Source organism: Larus michahellis, chromosome 7, assembly GCF_964199755.1.
Source record: "Larus michahellis chromosome 7, bLarMic1.1, whole genome shotgun sequence".
Classification (NCBI taxonomy): domain Eukaryota; kingdom Metazoa; phylum Chordata; class Aves; order Charadriiformes; family Laridae; genus Larus; species Larus michahellis.
This window is the reverse complement of record NC_133902.1, coordinates 5,664,204-5,686,129: the sequence shown is the minus strand read 5'-3', so window position 1 is coordinate 5,686,129 and position 21,926 is coordinate 5,664,204. Positions and strand designations below refer to the sequence as shown.

The window sequence follows — 21,926 nt, the reverse complement described above, 5'->3', positions numbered from 1 at the left end:
TAAGCAGCATGTGCAAATGTACCAAAGACAAACTGTTCAGGGCTTTGTTTCTTCTATAAGCCCCCAAGACTCACACTTTACACAGACATGTAAAGTCAAATCCCATCAAAACAGAAAATTGACACAAATTTTAATATTTATATATTTTAAATCAAAACACAATTAAATATAGTATGTTTTAAGTACATGAATACTTGGGCATGAGAGAAATAAGAGGTGGTACATAGTACCAAAAACCTATACACAGCCTTTTTTTGCTTTTTTATAGACAATACAGTGTGTCTCTACACAATCGAATATTGCAACAGAATAACACTTCCTAGTCAATCAAGATATTCTGAACATTGGAGATGATTTGAGTTCTTTGCAAAGTGATTTTTTTTTGCACAAGTTTGAGAAAAAAAGCAATCATAAGAGTAAAGTAAAAAACCCAAACCAGAAGTGTTGTATACTAAAAATGCAGCGATAACATAATGGTGAGACACTGAATACTTTTGATACCCTGCAAAAATCAATTCACTGGAGGGGGAAAGGAAAAAAAAAAAAAAAAAAAAGAGGCATTGTGGAACACGGTGCTTTTTTTACTTAAAGGTTTTGCAAAGTTGCAAGTGTTGACAGTGTCAGGGAAAAGGCCAGAGGTCATTAAAAATTGTTTTTTTCTTTGTAAACCAAACATCTGGAATTAGATACTATGTTGACTGGAGGACAACAAGCTATGGAGAATGGCAGCAATTACTTTTTTTCCTTGCTCATGGGATGGAGAGGGAAGAAAATGGAGCGAGCGGTCTACGGGGTACAATCTCCTCAAACCGGGGGCTGCATTCGGAGCCGGGCTCGGGAGCAGGGGGTGGCAGGAGGCTTTCGAGCCTGCTCTGTGCTGGAAGCAGGGATTTGTGTGTGTAGGTTACCAGCTCCACAAGGAAGAGTTACACTGTCCAGGCTTCGCTCCTGATCATTCTACGCTGCCTTCAAAGTTAATGTAGTTATGAAGTAAAATACATTTATCTTACAGTTGAATACGCATCTATTTCAAGTAAGGAAAAATAAAACTTAGAACTTTTTAGGTCATTCACCGCCAATGAATTCACCATTTCAGGTTCACTTCTTCAATGGCCAATGTCGGGACATGCCCCATGGCCTTTCCAATTACGTGTTTAAAAATGACAAGTAGTAGAACTAGAAACTACAACAAAACCTTCCCCTCTTTGTTGTGGCTTGTGTCCCATTCCAGATATTTTGCTTAAAAGTCTTTTTGAGATAGGGTCAAGTATTTGTGAAATTGCTCACAGTTTCTCAGTGACACATTCGTAAAACTGCGTCTTCATCTCTTTAAAAACCATCATTGTTGTGAATGCCACAGACAACAGGAAAAAGTGTTTCTTCACGCTCTACAGTGGAGGTACAGGATTGCTTCTTTTTCATTCTTCCTTATAGTTGAGGGAGATTTCGGCTGCTGGAGTAACAGTGCTTTGTTTTTATTGGCTGTGTTAAAGAATCCACCAAAAGGGAAAGTTCACTCATTCTTGAGGCGGAAAACCAGATTTCCTGTTCTGGTGTTTCTAAAGTCATAGCTGGAAAAGGAAAAACAGGGTTAGAGTTCATTTTACCCTCAAACATACAAGGCAAATGCTCAATAGAAAGACATTTTGTGTTTAAAAATGCAGAAGCCCAGTAATGCTTATGAGTTGGGGAGAGGAAAAAAAACCAAAACACCAAACCACACCACGCTCAACCTTCTGATTACTGCAACCATACTTGGTTAATTGAATCCGCAGCATCTGCGGCCACTTGATAGTTCTAAACACTGTGCTGAGTGACCTTTTCATCTAGCCAGACTGGAACTGTATCATTTGCAGCCAAGCAATTAAGGGAAATCATTATACAAGTGATTTAAATATAACTGCTCGAGAAAAAAAAAGGAAACAGTCACATAGTGAAACTACTGATCCATCCGTCTGGGCCTAATCACTGGGCACGTGTTTACCTTCAATAATTCAAAAAAAGTGCAAAGTCAGATGCCTAAAGCCAGAAGTACCAGAGATTACCTTCGTAAACTGCTGTCTTCATTATTTCACAAAATCTCTTGCATCAGAACTGTTTTTTTAACCAGAGAACGTGTGGACTCATACAACAAAGTCACTGAACAACAATATAACCCACCAGCCTATCGACACAGCCACTGTGTCTTTTTTTTAAACGGTGTAAACACAGCACTGTGTAAATTAGTGCACCCAACAAGACAACTTCCCAGCTGTTGAGTTTTATTGACACTTAAGGCAAATGTACCAGCGTTCGTTAACACGAAACAGCAACTGTGAACTCAAATAAGGAATCACAGTATTGATTCCGCAACACAAATCACCCTTTTAACTAACAGGGCAGTTTATAAAGACTTGAAACAAACGAAGACAATTTTAATGCTTGCATAGGAGAACAGCTACAGGTATCTGTTAAGAAATTCCTACAACACCATACGTAGGCTGAAACACTTCCAACATTTGTTTCTTCATATCGTGCTACACTAGTTTGAACATTTACCGGCGTGGGTTTCAGATGCACTGGGAAGGCAAGAGCTCTGCTCCTCCCACAGTTTGGCTCGACTCAGATAAAGACACCCTGCCTTTCCACCCCCTCACCTTCGTAACCTTCTCCGAAGGCTGTTCACATTGCGCCTGCTGCATAACGTCATTGACTATCATCTTCGCTATCCTCCAAGCCATCTCTTCTTGAGCCTGCATAGAAAAAACATCCCAAAATACAGATAGCTTCAAGTTCTTAAAAATAAAAATACAGTCCTCTCAGCATAATTCACCTGCTCAACCTTGGAGACATGATTAACCTTCACAACTCAGTGACCTGTAGAAAACATATCCTCCTTTGATGGAAATGCAACTGGTTTCCAACCACACCATTAACTTAAATTATCGTGAATATTTATGGCTTGATGCAATTTCCAAGAAAGTTAGTGAAGATTTTAGACTTATCTCTTGGGGACTGGTCCAAGCCCCTCCAAGGGGGAAAAATGCAGCCTGTAATCCACGAACAGTGGTCACTTCATAGTAAAAAACAAAGACCAACAGCACCTTCACTCCTAATTGTGGATATATAACACCGTAATAAGAAAAACCTTGACTGCAAGCACACAGTTAACCATTATATTACATAAGCCATCAAGCAGTGGCAAAAATCAAACTAGTTTCACACATGCATGCAACTAAATTATATTTAGCACACAGAGTCTGACAGTTCTGTTGGTGCATCAGTTAGATACTCAGAGAAACAGCCAGGATTAGGAACTTCAGTACTTCATTTCCCTAACCTACACTGTAAAGTCAGTCACAAGGGCAATATAAAAGAGGACACACCTCATCAGTGTTTCCTTGAACCCATTTCTTCATTGCTTGTGAAAACATGGACCCTGGTTGAGACAAAAAACAGCACTTAAGGTATATCAGCAAACTCTGTGGCACACCTCTATAAAAGCTAATTCCTTACATCCTTCTGAAGGGTTTGCACTGCTGGCATTAGAGAACACAGGACTGTGGCATGAAAGACTAGGGATTATGTGGAGCCACGGTTCATTAGACGCTGAGCCTGAACCACTCCTCTTTACCAGAGCCGAAAAGCAGCATTAACAGCAGATTCCAAACTGAGTGGGAAGCACGTGGAGAGCTGAAGTTCCTTTTCATCTCAAGACCAAATCTCTGAAGGTTTGATCATCAGCTCAGCTGCTAGTGGCTTTCATCCCTGCCAGGTTCCATTGGCAGCTTCAACTCCCACAGGCAGCTCATACTCCCAGGAGTCCAGCTGGACCAGAAAAGCAGAATTTGGCTAGGAAACTGGGCCAGAGATTGGCTTTGCCTCAGTACTTGAGATACGTATCTTGACTGCAGTAAGGAAAAGAGCAGCGCTGCAGATGTTTACAGAAATGGAGAGAAAGATGAAAACCAACCTTTCGATTTTTTGACATCAGGCTCTGGTTCAGATTCTCTGATAAACTGTCCCAGGTCACTGACTCGTCCAAATGTCATCTTCCTGAAGAGAGAAGGAGTAAAAGAACCACAGAGGTTACCAAGAGAACTCTGGCATTATGGAAAGCTGCCGGTCAGGAAAACAAAAAAGCCACCACAGTAAAGACTCTAGTGTTTCAATAAAGACTGGCATTTTACCAGTTACCACTTTTTCCACCTGAAATTGATACATTGGGAAAATTCTCCCATTCTTCTACCATATCTGCATTCGAAGTGTATCTTAAAAATTCTTCCAGAAACCAGAAGTAGGCAAAGGCTTCAACGACTCAATCAGTTAATAACAACAGGCAGTGCTAGCAAGTGCTCTACCCTATCATGAAAACAAGTCACTAGGGAGAAAAGAGTATACAGTACCTAACAGGACAGAAGACTGGTATGCAATAGAAAAGCAAGGTAGCCACAGAAACAAAGAATTTCTGTATGAGATCCAGAGAGCAGAAGAGCTTTATGGCAAAGATCAACTCAGGAAACAGAAGAATAGCTCTGCAATCTGCTGAAGACATGAAGTATAAGCCCTTCTCTGCCATGGGAGTAGAAAGAAATCAGAGTTGCACATTACAACATCAAAGGTGCCTGAGATTCTTTTCTGTTCCAACCCCGCATAGGAACTACTTAGCTGTACTTTGGGGTCAGAGCAACAATAACTAGGAGAAAGAGGAAAAACTAACTGGAAATATTTTTCTGGCTGCCATTCTGGTCAGAGAAACATTCACTATGACATCAGTGTTAAATCACATTACCGAAATAAATTTGCTTTCAAATATTAAGACATACACTAAGATTGCAACATCTTGCATTTATGCGTACTCTCAATGCAGGAGGACACAGCAAAAATGAAACAGGGGTGAAATACATAACTAGAAAGAATGAGATACACTGAATGAACCTTACCCTGCATATGTTCGTTGATACAAAGATTCTGGATCCAGACTTGCAGCATCTACAATTATTGCTTCATCAAAATTTTTCAGGATTTTAACATTAGCCTTTTTGACATTGGACTACAAATAAAAATTTTAAGTATTAGTGCCCAATGCAGATAACTAGTAGCTTCTTAACAAAACTGCGACTTTAGTGCTTTTACACTTAGATAAACCCCCATAAAGTCTCTAAGCAAGCATAAAAGAATTAGACAGCATCTGCACAGCCATGAATTCCTAATTCAGTATGACATTGTTTTTAAACAGAGGATGATAAAGTTACACAAACAGAGCCAAAGACACAACGTACAGGTCAGCATACATATGTGTGACGACTGCTGTCTAAGCATTATCAACTGCACAGATCTGTGCGCACACGCAATTTATTTGTTTGTAAGTACATAACACTGAACTACCTCAAAAGCTGCAGCAGCTTCGCTCATCCCTCTCAGACACTTGGTAAGCAATTCCCAAACACCCTGTGCTTTCCCCATACACAGAGAACAAACATTTATCTTTTGGCCTAGAGTATTTATGTAAGATTACGGAAAAAAAAAAATCAAGCAAACATTAGAGCCACAGCAGGGAGAGCACAAATGCACAGTAATCTATTACCACCTTAAAACAGAACAGAAACATTTATGGCGGCTGCCCTGCAAACTCCTTTCCTGCTGCGCTGCGTAAATGCTGCTCTTTATGCAAAAATATGCAGAGACCCAGAGATTCTCTTATTCAGATAAGCAGGAATGCAAACCACAAAATGCAGCAATTCATTCCTAAATTGTCCAAGCCAGCCAATTACCAGCAGCTCCTCCTGCTCAGACTATCAGGCAGCAAGATATTTCAGGATTGTCGGAACACAGATTTTATTCCTCATTTTGCAACTAGGTGGGAATATTCCCTCCTTGCTGAGTAGGAGGTTTAACGACATCACAAGCAACTAATACAGCTTCCTAGTTGCTTGAAACACAGTACATCAATAATGCTGTTCTAGATACCGGATTCAAAACCCATGGTAGCACTGCAGCGTTCAATAAAAGCAATTCAGCAAGAGCAGTTCTAGCTTAGCTTTTCTGCTCTCAGCTGGGCTTGCAGTTTGCAAGCTGACCTGGTTGCAGATAAACCAGAATCTGCTCATCCTCTCTTCCTTCACACCTGAAAGAAGCAAAGCTAGAATTTTTGGCACAGACAACTCTTGGTTAGTAACACATCTCTGACGTTATTGGGATGGTTTCGGTGCGTAACGAGCTGCACTGCCCATTTCTGAGGCCAGGCCCACCCGGGAACACAGCTCTCAAAGTGGCACCACAAAAAGAAAATAAAAAAAATAAAGATGCTGGCCCACAACCAGGGCACCGTGCAAAGCTAACACACAGTGGATGTTTCTCAATGCCTTTGGAAGGGTAACAGAGCCGAAGGAGCCCAGCCACATTCTTGTTTCTACACAGTACAGCAAAGAAGCATCCACACAGCTCTAATCATGCTTAACGAAGGATTAGAATGCCTTACCCAGCAATGGACTTTTTTTTTTTTATGCCCAGCTTTACATCAAACTATATACACGCAAACAAAATGAAGGTATCGCCCCCCAGCTCAGAGCATCTCAGTGGTAACATAGTACAGCATCAGAGCTCTCTTTTGGAAAGGTCAGGAGTCTGGCCATTTCCTACCGGACCAGCACGACCAGCTCACTTGAGGACAACAGAAGGGAAAAGTCTGCTGAGACAAACTAGCGAACACCACCTGGTCAGATACTAACTGTCTTTGCTCTAGGCATCAGCAGAGAGGTGCCTTAAACCCTAGAACTGAGTGGACTCTTCAGGACAGAAAATCTGTCACTTGAATAGAAATGAGCACACAAAACTGGCATATTTATATTGAAATTCTATAGCATATTCACAAGTGTCAATTTTTTTCCTAAAGTTATAACTATGGTATTGACAAAAAAATTATTTCTAGTAAAAAGCATTCTGAAGTGTTATGGCACTATGAAAACAATCTGCGGTGAATATTAGCAGCTTCATAAAACCATAATTTTGACACAAAGAACTAAAAGTAGTAGAAGACTTTGGTTACTTCCATGTCAATACCATTTGCTTGAACTTAGCAGCAGGTAGACTAAATGTGTCCTAACATGTCACAGGCTTTAACGTTAAAGTGGAATGGGAAGCTTCAAATTACAAGATGTTTCCTTACAGCATAGGAACTTTGATGCTGATACAGAAAAGTGACTGCAGCATTTCCTGTAACAGAATCATACCTGGGAGGCAGAGCCATCCGGGCCCCCTATGGAATCGTTATCAGGAGAGCTACTGGGGCCATGAATACTCAGTGCAATATTCCCTCCTGGAAATTCATCTCCTCGTACTGAATGGATGAGATCATTCAAGTATTTGTAGTAGAGGTTGCTGGACAAGAAACCAGGTAAAAAAACCTGAGAGACAGAAGAAGGAATCCTCTTTAATCAAGGGCTGGTCTGCACAATTACTGGAGATCACTTGCAGAACAGAAGGGACACACAAACATCTCAGTCCTTGTGCAGATGGTACACAAGTAGAAGTGTCCACACATGGAATTATTCCAGATTAGCAATTGCATTGCTTTAAATTTGAATCCTACTGCAAAATGAACAAAAATAACTGCTTGTTAACCAAATCCTCCAAGTAACTGTAACTGAAGTTCAGATTTTTTTCTTCCTCTAGAAAAGCCTGACAATGCAATATGCTTACAGTCGTTTTGCTCTGCTGCTCAAAAATCACCTGCAACCCCACAATCAAATCACTCATCTCCAGCATCCAGGTACCCCAGAGTTACACTATGAGCCACACCACTGGTATTAGACTTGCAAACAAGTGCAGCTAGCAGGAAGGAAGATTTTCTAAAGATGTATAATAAGCTGTTGACAGCAATTCACATGGGAGAAAATTCTGTTACTTCCATTGAAATGCAATAATCACCCAAGACAAACATTTCACAGAGAATTAACAGAAGCCAGTGGGTAGTATCTTTTCAAATCAACCTGCGGAACATAGTCTAGCAAATTTTACTACAGCTGTTATATTAAGCAGGTAAACAGGCAGTCAGTAAAAGAACGGTCCAAATCAGAGACACAGAAGGGGACCCTTGACATGCTGCAGAATCTCCACATCATCTTTACTAACTGTCAAAACTGTTCTGAAGAAGGTATCTCACCGTCTCCATGGTAGTCCACGCCTGTCGTAAGGGAGTAGTGAAACAGTTTGGGAGAGGACCACCTTCCCTGCAGATGTTGGATTCAATCTCTAACCTCACCGAGTCATCAAACCCAAGAGGGTGCGTGGCTTGAAGGGAGAAGTACCTGCAGCAGCGGACAGGGGAAGGAGACAACACAAAAGGATTTGCAAAACTTGGCAGGCAGTTAGTACCCACCCTTCCCACCGAACATTATTAGTCACGCTGCAGCCACTAGATGGTGCTGGCTTCAAAAACGTACATAAAACTGATCCACACTCACTACAGGAGAATAAAATCCCCAATTCACAGAAACATTTTTGGTAAAGCCTTGCCCTGAAGATACACATAAAAAACAGAGCATCATCTGACTACAGAGCATCATCCTCTACCGGTGAGCAGAATCTTACACACGCAGCTTTGCAGCAGGGAAGCAGGAATGAAGCAGAAAACACCCAGAACTCTGAAGCAGCATTTGCTCTGCTAATCGCATCACTGAGCACTGAGATCATGGATGGAGTGGAGGGACGACTGATGAAAGAGTGAATTGTTTACTTCCTCTCCAATTATTTCCTACTAGGGTATAACTCAACAAACTTGTGGCAATGAATCTCACACTTCAGCTTAAGAGCAAACTTTTTCTGGAAGCAGTTTTGATGGCTGTCTTACAGTTGCGTTATTGCTAAGGTGAAGCATAAAGGAAGAGTGTCACGCTACTGACAATGAAAGTCTGATATTAAAATGGATCTGGTAATTTCCTTAAAAAAAGGAAAATATTTTGAAATACTAAGAACAAGCACTATTTGGCTTTTACTATGTGTGAGACCAGCTCCTACAGCCTACTTTAAATGGACAACAGTATCTGAACCTTCAGGTTTCTCTACAGTGATGCATCTTCTATTAGGTTTATATCTTTCACGTTTTCAAGTGGCAACCAATTGGCTTTGATATCTCATGACCAAACAGTAACTCAAGCAATCAAGTCCTGAAAATTCTGAATCGTGTTCAAGAACGGAGTCCTTATAAGGATTTTCTCCTTGTGTATATAGAAAATTTTTAAAAGTTTTTGTGTGCGTACGCATCAAAGGCCACCTTAATAAAACGCATTTCAGCAAAACAGTGCAAGACTGCACAGTTATGGTTTGGAAATGAGAAGTTCCTTTTGCACAGTGCAACACAAATCCACAAGCACAAAATTAGAGTTTTAAAAACAAGCAATTGTTGAACTCCCTCACTTGTCATATAAAATCATGGCATCATTCTGTGCTTCTTGCCCATCATACTGGCCTTTTTTGGCAGCAAGTTGAGACTGGAAGTTATCTGCTGCCAACCAGAACTGCAATACGTTCACTGCCTCTTCCTTCTCCATGTACTGGAAGGGAAATTAAAACAAGAGAAGAAATTAAGGAAGTTTTAGCAAGAAACTTTGAATAAGTATAGACAAACCTGCTCCTTACCGTTTAAAACAAGAAACACAGTCCATATATTAGTGATGCAAAATTGTCACCAGGGCATATAAATATTCTGAATTTTCAGGTACAGTTTTGTAGACAGATTTAGTTTGTTTACAAAAAAACCAAACCAAAAAAAAACCCTGTGACATTTATTCTCTGTACTGATTTTCACTTTAGTTTCCAACAACTATTTACTAAAGACAGAGGAAACACTATTTTCATGCTATGCTTAGCTTACATCGAACTCAGCATATTATCTCAGCTTCCCAGCTTGCTGTTTCAAACTTCATTGGCTTGTCAGACTACCAGGGCAAGTATTTTACCACTAACAGATGATTCCCTAAAGGTACAGGACCCACAACTGCAAAATGATGCATTTAACCTACCACGTTCCAATCTGGTATCCTCTTTAAGTAAAGCAGTGAATTATTTGTTATTTGTAAGAATGCTTAAGGCTTCCAAAGACACTACTCTATTTGGCAAGATTAAGACAACTGTCAAAGCTTCTACAAAGCAAAAAGACACTCAGAAGCACTCATTAACTCGAAAAGACACACATGAATACTCATTCTACAATACAGTGTACAGGTTAGAACATTTGAAATAGTTCTCCACGCAGGCAGGAAACAGTTTAATTCATTTTCTCCCAGAAAAAGATACACCTCACCTTTTTTATTATATTTGAGGTGTCTTTATTAGAGTCATCAGGGCACAAGTATTTTTTTTTTCCATTTGATAGAAATGAATTAAAAAAGCAAAGCCAAAACCTAACACTCACCTCAGAGAAATAGAACAGGGCTGATTCACAGAAAAGTATGTCAGCCAGATAAACAGTCCCGCTAGTCAGCACCTCAATCTGATATTTACAGAAATGATGACTTCGCAAAAATTCACTAAAGTGCCTGCACACAGATAGAATAATAATTAGTTATTAAGGGTCAACAGCATTCAAGGCAGCCCATGAACCAGTTAGTTCTTGCCCCAGAAGTCTTATACTTTTAGTTAGATAAAAGCAAAAACAAGCAAGAAATGGTGTGGGTTTACAAATGACGCAAGAAAGATAGAAAGAATGCGGTAACAGCATGCACATACAACTTCGGCAAGCGATCACAAGAATGGATTTGGAGGAAGAGATCTGAGCAGTTTCAGATACAGAAGACTGCACAAAAGAGTGATTATACAGTTATGCCTCCACAAGCATTTTTAACAAAACCACCTTTTGCAAAAGGACAATAGGCACAAGAAGCCAAACATTCAGTCAACTTACTCTTGTTCCATTGCATTAAACACTATTGACTGTGCTGTAACAAAACAGTTAGGATCCACTTGTCCATCTTCCCCACAAATCTTTGCTGCAAAGAAAGACCAGGTTAATTTTAACGTGCATTTGGCTGATTGAGCTGAAAGACACGAGTGATGACTAGTTAATGAAAAACTGCAGTTCAAATCCACTAGAATCAGCTGGTTCTGACTGCGCAAAAAGAGCTTTTAAAGCACTGCAGATAGCTGACTGATAATATTACAGCTAAAATGTTTGATTGAGGCTCAAACCTGGATTCCCTCCGTAACCACTTGGAATTCTTTCACTAACTTCAGTAAAGCCTCTGAAAGCTCTTCTGGGGATACAGCACAGCACTACTGAAACGTCAGATCCACTGATACTTGTGATGTGATCTACTGCCTTTTTACAACTGACTTTAAAATTCATAAAAACGAAAAAAAGTACGAGTGTGTGTGTTACTAAAGATAAATTTTTATGTGGAAGGAGGAAGCTCTGAAATGAGTAGGCAGTATACATTCTTACCAACTATGTCATTTCTCATTGCTTCTGTAATAGGTATTGGTTTAGCAGCATCTGGAGAAATATATTTGGTAAAAGTACTAACTGCATCCCGTTCTATACCTACAAGGAAGAAATACAGAATCAAACTTTGAATTCCTCGGCATAGGTCTAAAACGAGGAGTGAATAACAAACGTCAGAAAAGCAAGTATCTAGTTATCAGCAACAAGTTTCCTTCCCATGAAGCTTTCAGTCCACCACTGCACACTTTGCTACTGACAAGCTACAGTGACTGTTATCTCTAGCCAGGTCACAATGAGCCCAGCATGGACTGACCAGTGAGATGGAATAAAGCAACACAGCTCTGAATTTCCTACCACCAGACAAGACAGCACCCTCTTCCTCAGCTGCACACCTTAGTCCCAGAAGTAACGCCTTTCTGGCAAGAACTGCAGTGAAGTTCCCATCACAGAGAATGTAAAGCACTTGCATTATAACAGAATTAAAAGGAAAAAAAAAAAATCTTTAAATGGAATGCCTCAGAACAAGATGTACACTTTACATGTCACCTTTTGAGAGTTGGGACACTGCTCTGGAAGAGAGAAAAAAAGTTATATTCCAGACTTATCAGATTTCTCAAAAAGGACCAAGTCCTTTCAAATTCTTTATAGACATCAGAAAGCAGGGGTGCTTTTCATGACTAAAGTATCACGTTTGTTTAAGCTACTTTGGGGCTGAGGTTACGTATTGTGGAGGTACTTCATAAATATACGAGAATAACAAACAGCAAGAGAAAGGGATGCAACGCAAGGAAACAGTTGGGCAAACAAAAGGAACTGACATGAAGAAAGGAGTGTTTCCTTTTTGTCTGTACACTTGCACAAATGGGGGAGGACTGAGTACATGCGAAGTAGAGTAACAGGTTACTGTGCATGTCGTTTACTACCAAAAGTAAGTATTTTAATTTCATCCTCTGAAGAGGAGGATTCCAAATGAGAACAAGTCAATGACAAGGGGAGAAACTCTATCAAATAAATCCATGAACAAAAACAGTACATTCCACACAAAAATCTCTACGAGTCTCTTGTAACCATTACTTATGTCTTCTTACGTGATACAGGATATTTACCTTCTGTGGAAAGTTAATTATCAATTCTCAGCCCCATCATCCAAATTTGCTGCAATTCTTTTAAGCTGGGGGTGGGATGGGTGAGGGAGGAACGGGACATTGCAATGCTCATCTTCATTTCTTAAGATTACACATGTAAGAACAGAAGTAACCTAAGCTTATTAGGGTACATAATTATTTTGAAGTCACTTCAGCAGCATATTTATTTTTAAACAACCAGACAGCCAAATAATACAGAGGTCAAACTGACCATTGGCTCATACAGCAAGTTAACTTTACTGATATACAAAATTATTTTCCTTCTCACAACACCATATCATACCTCCTAAGAACACAGGAGAGCCGAGACAGCTCACCGTACAAAGCAAGCAGCAGCCATTCTGCTCCCCATCTCCCCACCTTTTTAAAGAAAGGGATCACATGGCACTTACTTTTCATTAGTTTTCCTGACAAGTCTTTTAGTGCAGAGGAGGGGCTGTTTCTATTTGATACTGTAAGCTTGGAAGATTCTTGCTGATCAACTGGAACAGAATCGGTCCCTGTCTCAGATTTTCTTAGACAAAGAACACTGATATTGTCACCCTCCTGACCCGAGAGCACGTAGTTCTGGCTGTTGTTAGTTCTGTCATTCTTGTCCGAAGCCACTGGCTTGGTCCTGAGCAGATGGACTGTGCCAGAGTCCTCCAGTCTCTCCTCAAGCAATCCAGTTGGAGAAGACGACGCAATTTCCTGCTGTTTCGAGGGTGACACCGGCTCTGCCAACGAACTCTGTTTAACTGTGTTCAGGCTATGTGCTCTAATACGGGACCACGTTGTGGAGTGGAAGCTTTCAGCCTCTAACCAAAACTTAACCAAGTGTTCCATTCTCCGTAGTTCCATAAACTGGATAAAATAAGGGAGGGCTACATTGTCCTGCAGAACTTGTTCAAGGGTCTTTGAAAGGCTTGATTTGGTCTCTTCAGCCTGATAATTCAGACACGATCTGCCTAAAAAAAAATAAATATCAAGGGAATGACTCCGTATTCGATACAAAAATGCCCTGCAATGCAACTGGTGAAGAGATGATTCCAACATAGTGATGATATACAAAGCAAAGGAACCTGTTTTAACAAATAATGTACAGTCTCCATTCAAAACCCTTCAAAGGTAACATCGATGCTACTGTAACACCAGTCAAATTTTTTAATTACCTAATCTACTTGCCCGAAAACCAAAGCATGGTGAGCATACCAGTAATATACATAGACTAAAAAGAAACGTTGACATTATTACAGAGATGATGAAGCCTTACCTAAGTCTCCAAAATGAGCAGCTTCCATGTGACTTGGCTGCTTCTTAAGGGCAGCTGTCCGACTGCTTGAAAAAGAGTCCATGTTGGCAGAGATGGCATTAATTGCCACATGGCTTGGTCCTGCAGCCTCCAGCAAGGCATGATTTCTAGTGCTTCTTTGAGGGGAATGTACTGCTATTGGAGCTGGAATCAAGACAGGAATGATTAAGAGGTAAGGATCCCAAGACCTCTACTAAGCAGTATCCAATGCTAAGCGTCCCCAAGACACGCCAGAGAGTTTGCAAGAGTCAATCTTATTAAAAACCTCATTGTGTGTCATCTTCGATCAAGGGTCTGATGAGAGCAAGACCACAGAAAAAGTTTTATTACACCAAGAATAAAGTCACTTCTGACCAATCAGTGGTACCCACCCACCTACATTTTCCTTATTCAGTAGCTAATCAAAAGACGCCAAGTCTAAGTTCACACATGAAATCTTATTCCTTGGTCTTCCTGCTTCCTTGATAACTGCTATCGTAACAGCTTAATACTTTGTCAACAATTTAGTTTAACTGCAATGTTCTTGCCAACCCACTTCCATACCTTTTCAAAGGCTAAAACGGGTCACACAATCCTGAACTACAACAAAGCTATCTGTGAGTTTTAACAAGAATACTTTCCAAAAATATTTTCTTTGCCTCTATTTGGTTTTAAGAGAAAAAAGCAATAAGGAAATACCTCTGATGAAACCCAGGTTATAAACCTTAACCTCCTCTAGCTGTTTTAGAACACAGCTGGCTATTTGAACCCAGAGAGAACAAAGAAGAACTTCCTCACACAAAACTCTGCCATGAAAGACCATCAACTAATTGTTAATTGATGACAAAGCTGAAAAAAAACAAAACACACTCATAGCAGTTTCAAAAGCTCTCAGGAAATTGCATTTGACTAGGATGTCATGCAAGGACATCTTACACCTCTGAGCCCTCAAGCCAGTCAGATGACACACTATCTCAGCACACCACTTCCTAACGCGTTTCATCGAGGTGTCAAGCGACTCAGTTTTGATGACTTTCATGCTGCATAACTTTATTTTTATTCACAATTTTATGACACACGATGACAGAAGTTGACAGTTTCACACTCGCACGTCACAGTAACAGACACCTTAGGAGCAATGGTGCAGGAGAGTTAAAGTGTTTAAGCTACCGCAAAGTGTTTCTCTGGGTGCAGTGCTTGGTACCAAGACGCTGCTTGCCGCCTCTCACAAAGCCATTGCTACTTAATACCAGCAATAACGGAGAAAACACAGTTTTTCCCAGCCAATGGAAGGCAGCCAGTTGCTTGGCTGACGACAGGATCTGAGGAAAACTTGCTGGAGGCTACTCATGTAGAAGCAGAGCCACACTCCTCATAACGGTTTAGGCTCTTGTGAATTAGCTTCAAATTTAATTTTATATTATGAACATCTGAGGCAAAATTGTTCTACTTCACCTAAGGATGAAACACCTGTTCCAAAACCTCCAGGTAGCACTACATTGCTAACCGAACATCACACAGACCGTGGAGTAGCTGCTTGCCAAACTGGAAAGATGCTCTCTGCTTGCAGCAGCTCACAATGGGTAAGACAATACATTTTCAAATTTATTTTTCTTTACAGGGTCATCATACTGTAGCCATTTACTGCTAAACTCTTTCAGCTAGTCATCGGAAATTGTAGTTGCACTGAAATCTCAGGGTGTGCTATTAAATGGATGCAACTTACTGTTTCCTACATTTGATTTGAAAGACCACGAAGGTGAAAAAAAGCCTTTAATTTTCTCTTGATATCCAGATAACACATTAACAAGTACAAAACCAGGATTTTTTTCTGACGATATAAAAGTAACAGAACAGATTCACACAAATTACCTCGCCCCCTTTCAGTATCACAATAAAACCTGACAGGATAATCAATCTTATTTTCCCACCATTTATAAACTTCCTTCCCATCAGTATTTTTTTTCTCTCCTAATAGATTCAGCAGCGAGATTTCAGTATCACATGGAGCAGCATCAGAGCAGCTACTCATCTGACCAAGATTCAGATCTTCGGTCTCACAAGCCGCATCAGTCCAAGTTAAATCAGACGCCGGCAGCCTCTTTTGCAAATTAGACACAGTTAAGCTGCATTTTCAAAACTGGAAAATACGCTACATGTAAGCAAGAAACTTCAGAAGCAATTTGTTGTAGATAAGGAATAGCCACTATTTGCAAGGTGACTGAAATGCATGATCACTTTGAATTAAAGCTCCTGTCTGACATAATTTAATAACCTTCTGTACTTACAGATTCAGCAAGATGACTAGGAAAGATTAGTTACTATAAATACTCAGAAACAGAATTAAGTTTTGGGTTTGTTTTGGCATAGGTCACATCTGCGCTCAGTCATAAGGAAATTATCCCACTGGTTAAAATAAAAATGGCAGATGATATTAGATATCTAAATTTATAGACAAAATAAATATTGATCTTACTTTTAATTGCTTTCACATCTGTGGTCTTTTCTTGTTCTTTGCCTTTCACTGTAAAATACAAAGGAAAACATTAATGCTATTTTGGGTGACTAACGGCATTTACCAGCGAATGGACATGCAATTCCCATTTCAGCAAGCATCAGGGGCAGATGTAAACTATCATTTTGTTAATACTGGTCTCTCTGCACATCTAGTAACTGACAGAGGCTTTCAAAGCTTTTGTGTTGGTTTATTCTCAAAAGCAAAACCTTATCATCTGTGAACTAAGCTTAATGAAATACAGTATGTTAAAATTGAGAAAGAGGCTTGCTGTCTCTGATTAAAGCAAGGCCACATTTAAGGTTATTTTAATAAATACCATTAACTGGAAAGACTGGGATAGATGTGTCTTAAGCATAGGGCACCGGCAGATACTCTCTATGAACCAGAAATGACACAGTATCTCCCTCGTATTACAGGAGGAGCAGTGCGACACACACAGACCAAGAGACCCACAAAGCCAGAGCCAGCCCACGACTCCTCAGTCACGATGGATACCACAGAAATGTTCTGGAAACACACTGCAAATAGTTAATTCTCTCACAAATAATATTGCTTAACTATCATCAAACCTATGGCAAGCAACTGATGAGAAGTTTAAAAGAGTTGTGATGGAAAAGTGATTCTCTCTAACTATTATTTTTTAAAGGAAGCTCCTAAAGGAAGTGAATGAGGAGATCTGTTTAAAACAAAAATAAAGCAACTGAAGGAGTACATAAACAGGATGGCATGAGAAACAAATTAAGTGGTGATATTGAAGAACATGAAGAAGTAAAACCTCCTCCGGCTGCTCCGGGCTGGGTTATTACTACAAATAGGTCAGCTTTGAACACCGATTGTGGAGCCCTCCCAAACCTAACCACAAATCATAACCCAGCACAATCAAACATTTACATCACAAAACACAAGCAGATTTAAAAACAACCTCTTCCTATCCTGACCTAGGTATTTTAAATATATTTTAAAGGGAAACGTCAATCTCTGCTTACATAAGCGTCCTGCCCGGCGGTGGCTGCGGCACTGCCGTGCTGCCAGCCGGCCCTGCGAGAAGCAGAAACGTTGCAGGTCTGTGAATTGGCAACTCAGCATTTACAGATTTAAGCTAGCACAGTCTCTCTCCGATAGAGAGGTTTAAGCCTCCGTTAAAAGAGCTGCGTTCTTTCAAAGCTGAACTCTTGCAGCTGCGAGCAGTGAGAATAACCAGCTTTTACATAACTGAGGGCGTGCTGACATGCGGGACTGAAGAAAACCTGCATGTCTGAAGTAACCCTGAGGTACAACGGGACCAAAGTAACCCCTATACAGTATTATGAACCTTCACCTTTCCAAAATTATTCCAATAGTTGATTCATCAAGCCGACTCCTAACTACTGGCAACGATTCCCGAGTTTCAACACAAGAGTCCCTCCATAAGCCTATTTTCAGTTTAAATACATCTGTTCCTTCTTACCAACTACTCAGTTCCTGTCTAATTACCTACTGATTACTGGTAATGCAAACTCCCGGTTCATGTTCCCAACCCCCTTGTACACAGGCTGCTTTTGTCCCCATCAGCTTCAAGCAGAACAAAATGAAGGCGTTAACAGCAGAGGACAAGAGAAAACTCCCGTACGTGACAAGAGTAAAGTTCTCACTGAAGAAATTTACTTTCACTTTCCTCAAAAAAACGGATGTCACTTGGTGTCTGCGTGAAGCCAGAGAGGTAACTGTGGTACGTGACAGCCAAGCACTAAGAGTTTGTGAGAATTTCCAGTAGCAAACCCCATTCACAAAGGAGTAACGCATCAAACCCACACCGTGCGATCACATGAGATTTGATATACAGAAGAATAAATAAACCTAAACTGTTCACAAATGTACGTGCACAAAAAACACTATATAACTTCAGAGGTCAGCCAACTAGTAGGACTGTGTACGTTATTTCCAAGATCTCCCTACAGAATGGGCACGCAGTCTGTCTGTTTTCATTGATAACAATTTCACAATCTGCCTTCAAGCACCTGGCTGCAAGTTCAACGGCTATAATTTAATTTTTCAACCTATTATCCACCCTCAGCTCCCTAGACTTTTATTTTAAGGCCTATGCTAAAAAACCAAACATTCCACTACTGGTTTTGATTTTTCTGTGTTAGTAGTTCTACGATCCTTGTGATGACTTCATTTTTTAAAATGGTTTTTATTTCTAACCAATGCAATAACCGCTTAAACAACAAGAGTTCAACCCAGGAACACTGATGCTTTTATATGGTTTGGGACTGCATGTGTCTAGGCTACAGAGTTTTTATCATAAGCCTTAATTTGTTGCTTTTCTCCCAGCTGCAGTTTAAGACCTTCTCTAGAAGCCAGTATGTAAAATGGAGATTATATGAAACAATATTATTTTATGTACAACCCAGATGAAAGCCTACTTCTCTCCTCTCCTTAACAGCGCCTCTCTTGGGCATTTAGTTCTGAGTGCGCTTCTCTGACCAAAGATCCTTTAATCAAAGTAACACAAACAGATACTCAATTAGATGTTTCATTACTTTCTCCCTGAGAAAATTTTTGCCAAAGCCTACATCGTTCCTACAATTATGCATCAGGATGGAACATCAGCTCCACAATTCTCTTCACCAACAAAGCAGCAGAAGATGGTTTTGAGCAGTTTATAAGCTGTATGAAAGTTGTATTCTGCAGCTCAACATTAGCATGTAAATACCCCAAAAAAGATCATGGCACTTGCAAAACCTTCAGTGGACTTCCAGAATCTTCAGAATTACTGATATGAACGGAAGTTTAAACTCATTTCTTCCAGGATTACTGCACTAACGGCCACAAAGAATGAAACTTTTGTTGCTGCTACTTTGTCTGAGCAAGCTTACAACAGGATGTGTCAGTCAAGAGCAAAAGCATCATCTCAGATACTATGTTCTTTCCTCCTAACTTACAGCCTTGTCTCCCAAGACGTACATTTTGGGCTTTAGTAACTGAGAAATGCTTTAGGTGCGTGTTGTTGCAGTCACTGCTGGAAGAGCAATGGTCGGACTGGTTGAAGTACAGCGTTACGAGATAACAGAATTATTTTCCCAAGAGGCCCTTCCTAAAAGGTGCCACTTTCAACAAAAACCACTCAAACCACATATCGTGCAGATTGAAAGTGCACTCCACCACATTTCATCACACGCTCTAGCACAAGTGCCTTCAAAATGTTTCACTCCCCAAAACTGTTTTGATTGTATCCATTTGCGCTACAGGAATATTATAAATATTTCAGGAGTCCTAAATTTCAAATCTTAGCTTGTGCTCCAGAACATCAACAAACACATTACAAAAAAACCCTGTCAATGATTCCTTTGACTTTTACGAAGAACTCAAGCGTGATGAGGGTCTCTTTTCAATTAGGGTCTTTAGCTACCGCCGTAACATACTTAGCTTATTATATTTTTATAAAACCATTGCATCGCGAAAAAAATATTCTGTAGACAGTTAAAGAGGCTCAAAAATTGCACGAGGTGCGAGGCATTTTACCCCAGCCCACCGAACTGCACGCCTCCCCCGCTTCAGCGCTGTGAGGCTCCGCTCCGCCGTGCAGAAGGGCAAAGCCGCTGCAGCCGGAGCCGCTCCCGAGGCAGGAGGGGGCTGCCCCGGGCCGCTTGCCAGAGGCCCGCAGGCGGGCAGACCGCGGCCGACACCCCGAAACCCCGCCGCGGCCGTTCCCGCACAGCCCCGGCCCCCCTCGACCTCCTCCCCGAACCCCGAGGGAGGAAAAGGGCCCGGGAGGTGCCGGGACTGACCGTGGTTTGCGGGCAGCTCGCTCCTCAGGGGCCGAGCTTCCTCTCGGGGCCCGGTCGCCGTCCCCGGAGGGGCAGGGCCGGGGCCCAGCAGCCGTGCGGGGGACGAAGGCGGCAGCCGCCCCTCAGCCCCGGGCCTCCCGCCCGCCGCCCCCCTACCTTTCCGCCTGAAGAAGGACATGGTGCCGGGGAGGGGGCGAGGCGGCCGCTGGGGAGGGGGGGGAAAGGGGAAGGAGGGGGCGAGGGCAGCGAGCCGGGCTCCCTATGAATGAGACTCCTTCCTCCACCCGCCGCCGCCTCTCCCTCCGCCTCTTCCTCCCGCGGAGGCGCCAGCGGCCGCCATGTTGTCAACAACCGCCCCGCTCCCTCTTCCGGGCGGCCGGCGGCCCGCCGAGCATGACGGGATGCGGCCGCGGCCCCCGCCTCACTCAACATGGCCGCCCGGGCAGACCAGCCAATCCGCGCGTGGGGGCGGCCATCTTGGATGAGGGCAAGAAGCTCTCGGGGGTACACGGCGGGGGCGGCCATCTTTGATCAGGGCTAGCGTCGCCGGCGGAGCGAGGGGCGGTCGGCCATCTTGGGTGAGGGCAGGAGCGCCTGGAGGTGGCGTTTTGGGCACGCTCCGCGGCGATTTGGGCACGTCGCGTGGGCGAAGGGTGACGCCCTGTCCTGAGGGGCAGGGGGGAGCGGCGTGGCAGGGCCGGCGAGAGCCAAGGTGCCGTGCAAAGCCTCCCTGGAGAACTCGGAGACGTGGGCCCAGAATGTCCCCTTTGGCCACAGGGGCTGGGACGGAGGAGACATGCCAGCCTGACTGACCCCACAGCTGTCTAAGCACCGGCATGGGGTGTGTGGACTTTGCAGTCCCAATGGAGGCAGCCACAAGCTGCGGGTCACTGTCCCTGCAGGCAAAAGCCGCCCCCCCAGCGCGTGGGGTACATGGTGGCGCCGGTGGGTGCATTCGTGCGGTGCCAGAGACGTGGCGGGGATTCCCGCAGCTCCGTCATTCCATCGCAAACTACCCGGTCATTGGCGCGGTGTAACCAGAAAACCCTGCCAGGCAGCGTGGCGCCGGTCAGGAGGTGGGGACGCTGCGCGGGTGCTGGAAGGCCGACTGTCTGATAAGTCAGTTCCGTCTGCGTCCCCAGTCCTGCCACAACAATCCTCTTAATTATCCTCCTGAGGCAAATCTTCTCTTTTCTCAGCTACAAAGGGCGTTTGTAGTTATAACGCAGTGCTTACAGTGATCTCTGAAGAGCAGTATATGATACAAATGCTTTACAAACGCTTTATAAAGACTATTATTATAAATTCTGGTTCATGTGTGAGGCAACTGAGGCACGGCGCCAGAAAGCAGCTCTCCCAAAATCACACAGCCGCACCTGATCCGTGCAGAAAACCGTACAACCTCATGCCGTGAATGCTGGAGAGCCAGCCGAGAGCAATGAACGCCAGCGACGGTGAGCATGGAAGAAACACAAACCACGTCCGCTTTCCTGTGGGCTTTGGCACGCCATCCTGGACAGGAATTTGCTTTCCAACTACATCACTCTCAGCCCAATTCCTCTTCAAGCTCTTTTATGCTACGATATTTCTGGGCTTGATCCCCAGGACCTTGTCCCATGGGGCCCAGTTTGCAAAACACCACGAGAGTCCTGAAACAAACCCCGCAGGAGGTGCAGGGACGGCAGGAGGCAGCTGCAGCTCTTCCTCTGACATCCCCGTGTCATGATGGATTGACGCGGTGTCATCCCTCTGCGATGTAACTGTTCCTGACATTGGTGCTTGAGCCATGTGAAAATTATGTAAT

At 42.5% G+C, this 21,926-nt stretch overlaps 1 protein-coding gene across 7 annotated transcripts; it reads right to left on the bottom strand.

Annotated features, from left to right (window-relative positions):
- Nucleotides 1-105: 105 nt before the first annotated feature.
- Nucleotides 106-20,500, bottom strand: AKAP10 (A-kinase anchoring protein 10). Of its 7 annotated transcripts, none has more exons than XM_074594499.1 (15): nucleotides 20,123-20,500; nucleotides 16,311-16,358; nucleotides 13,817-13,999; nucleotides 12,957-13,511; nucleotides 11,420-11,518; nucleotides 10,883-10,967; nucleotides 10,394-10,517; nucleotides 9,397-9,533; nucleotides 8,144-8,288; nucleotides 7,212-7,385; nucleotides 4,923-5,032; nucleotides 3,953-4,035; nucleotides 3,366-3,418; nucleotides 2,637-2,732; nucleotides 106-1,571 (listed from the first exon to the last, which is right to left on the bottom strand). In XM_074594499.1, the coding sequence occupies exons 1-15, from the start codon at nucleotides 20,298-20,300 to the stop codon at nucleotides 1,566-1,568; spliced, it is 2,076 nt and encodes a 691-aa protein (XP_074450600.1). In that variant the 5' UTR covers nucleotides 20,301-20,500; the 3' UTR covers nucleotides 106-1,565. The 7 variants fall into 7 exon arrangements, 5 of the variants coding, with proteins under 5 accessions (XP_074450600.1, XP_074450604.1, XP_074450601.1 ...); XM_074594503.1 differs by having other exon boundaries at nucleotides 20,279-20,500; XR_012588295.1 differs by lacking the exon at nucleotides 4,923-5,032.
- Nucleotides 20,501-21,926: the final 1,426 nt, after the last annotated feature.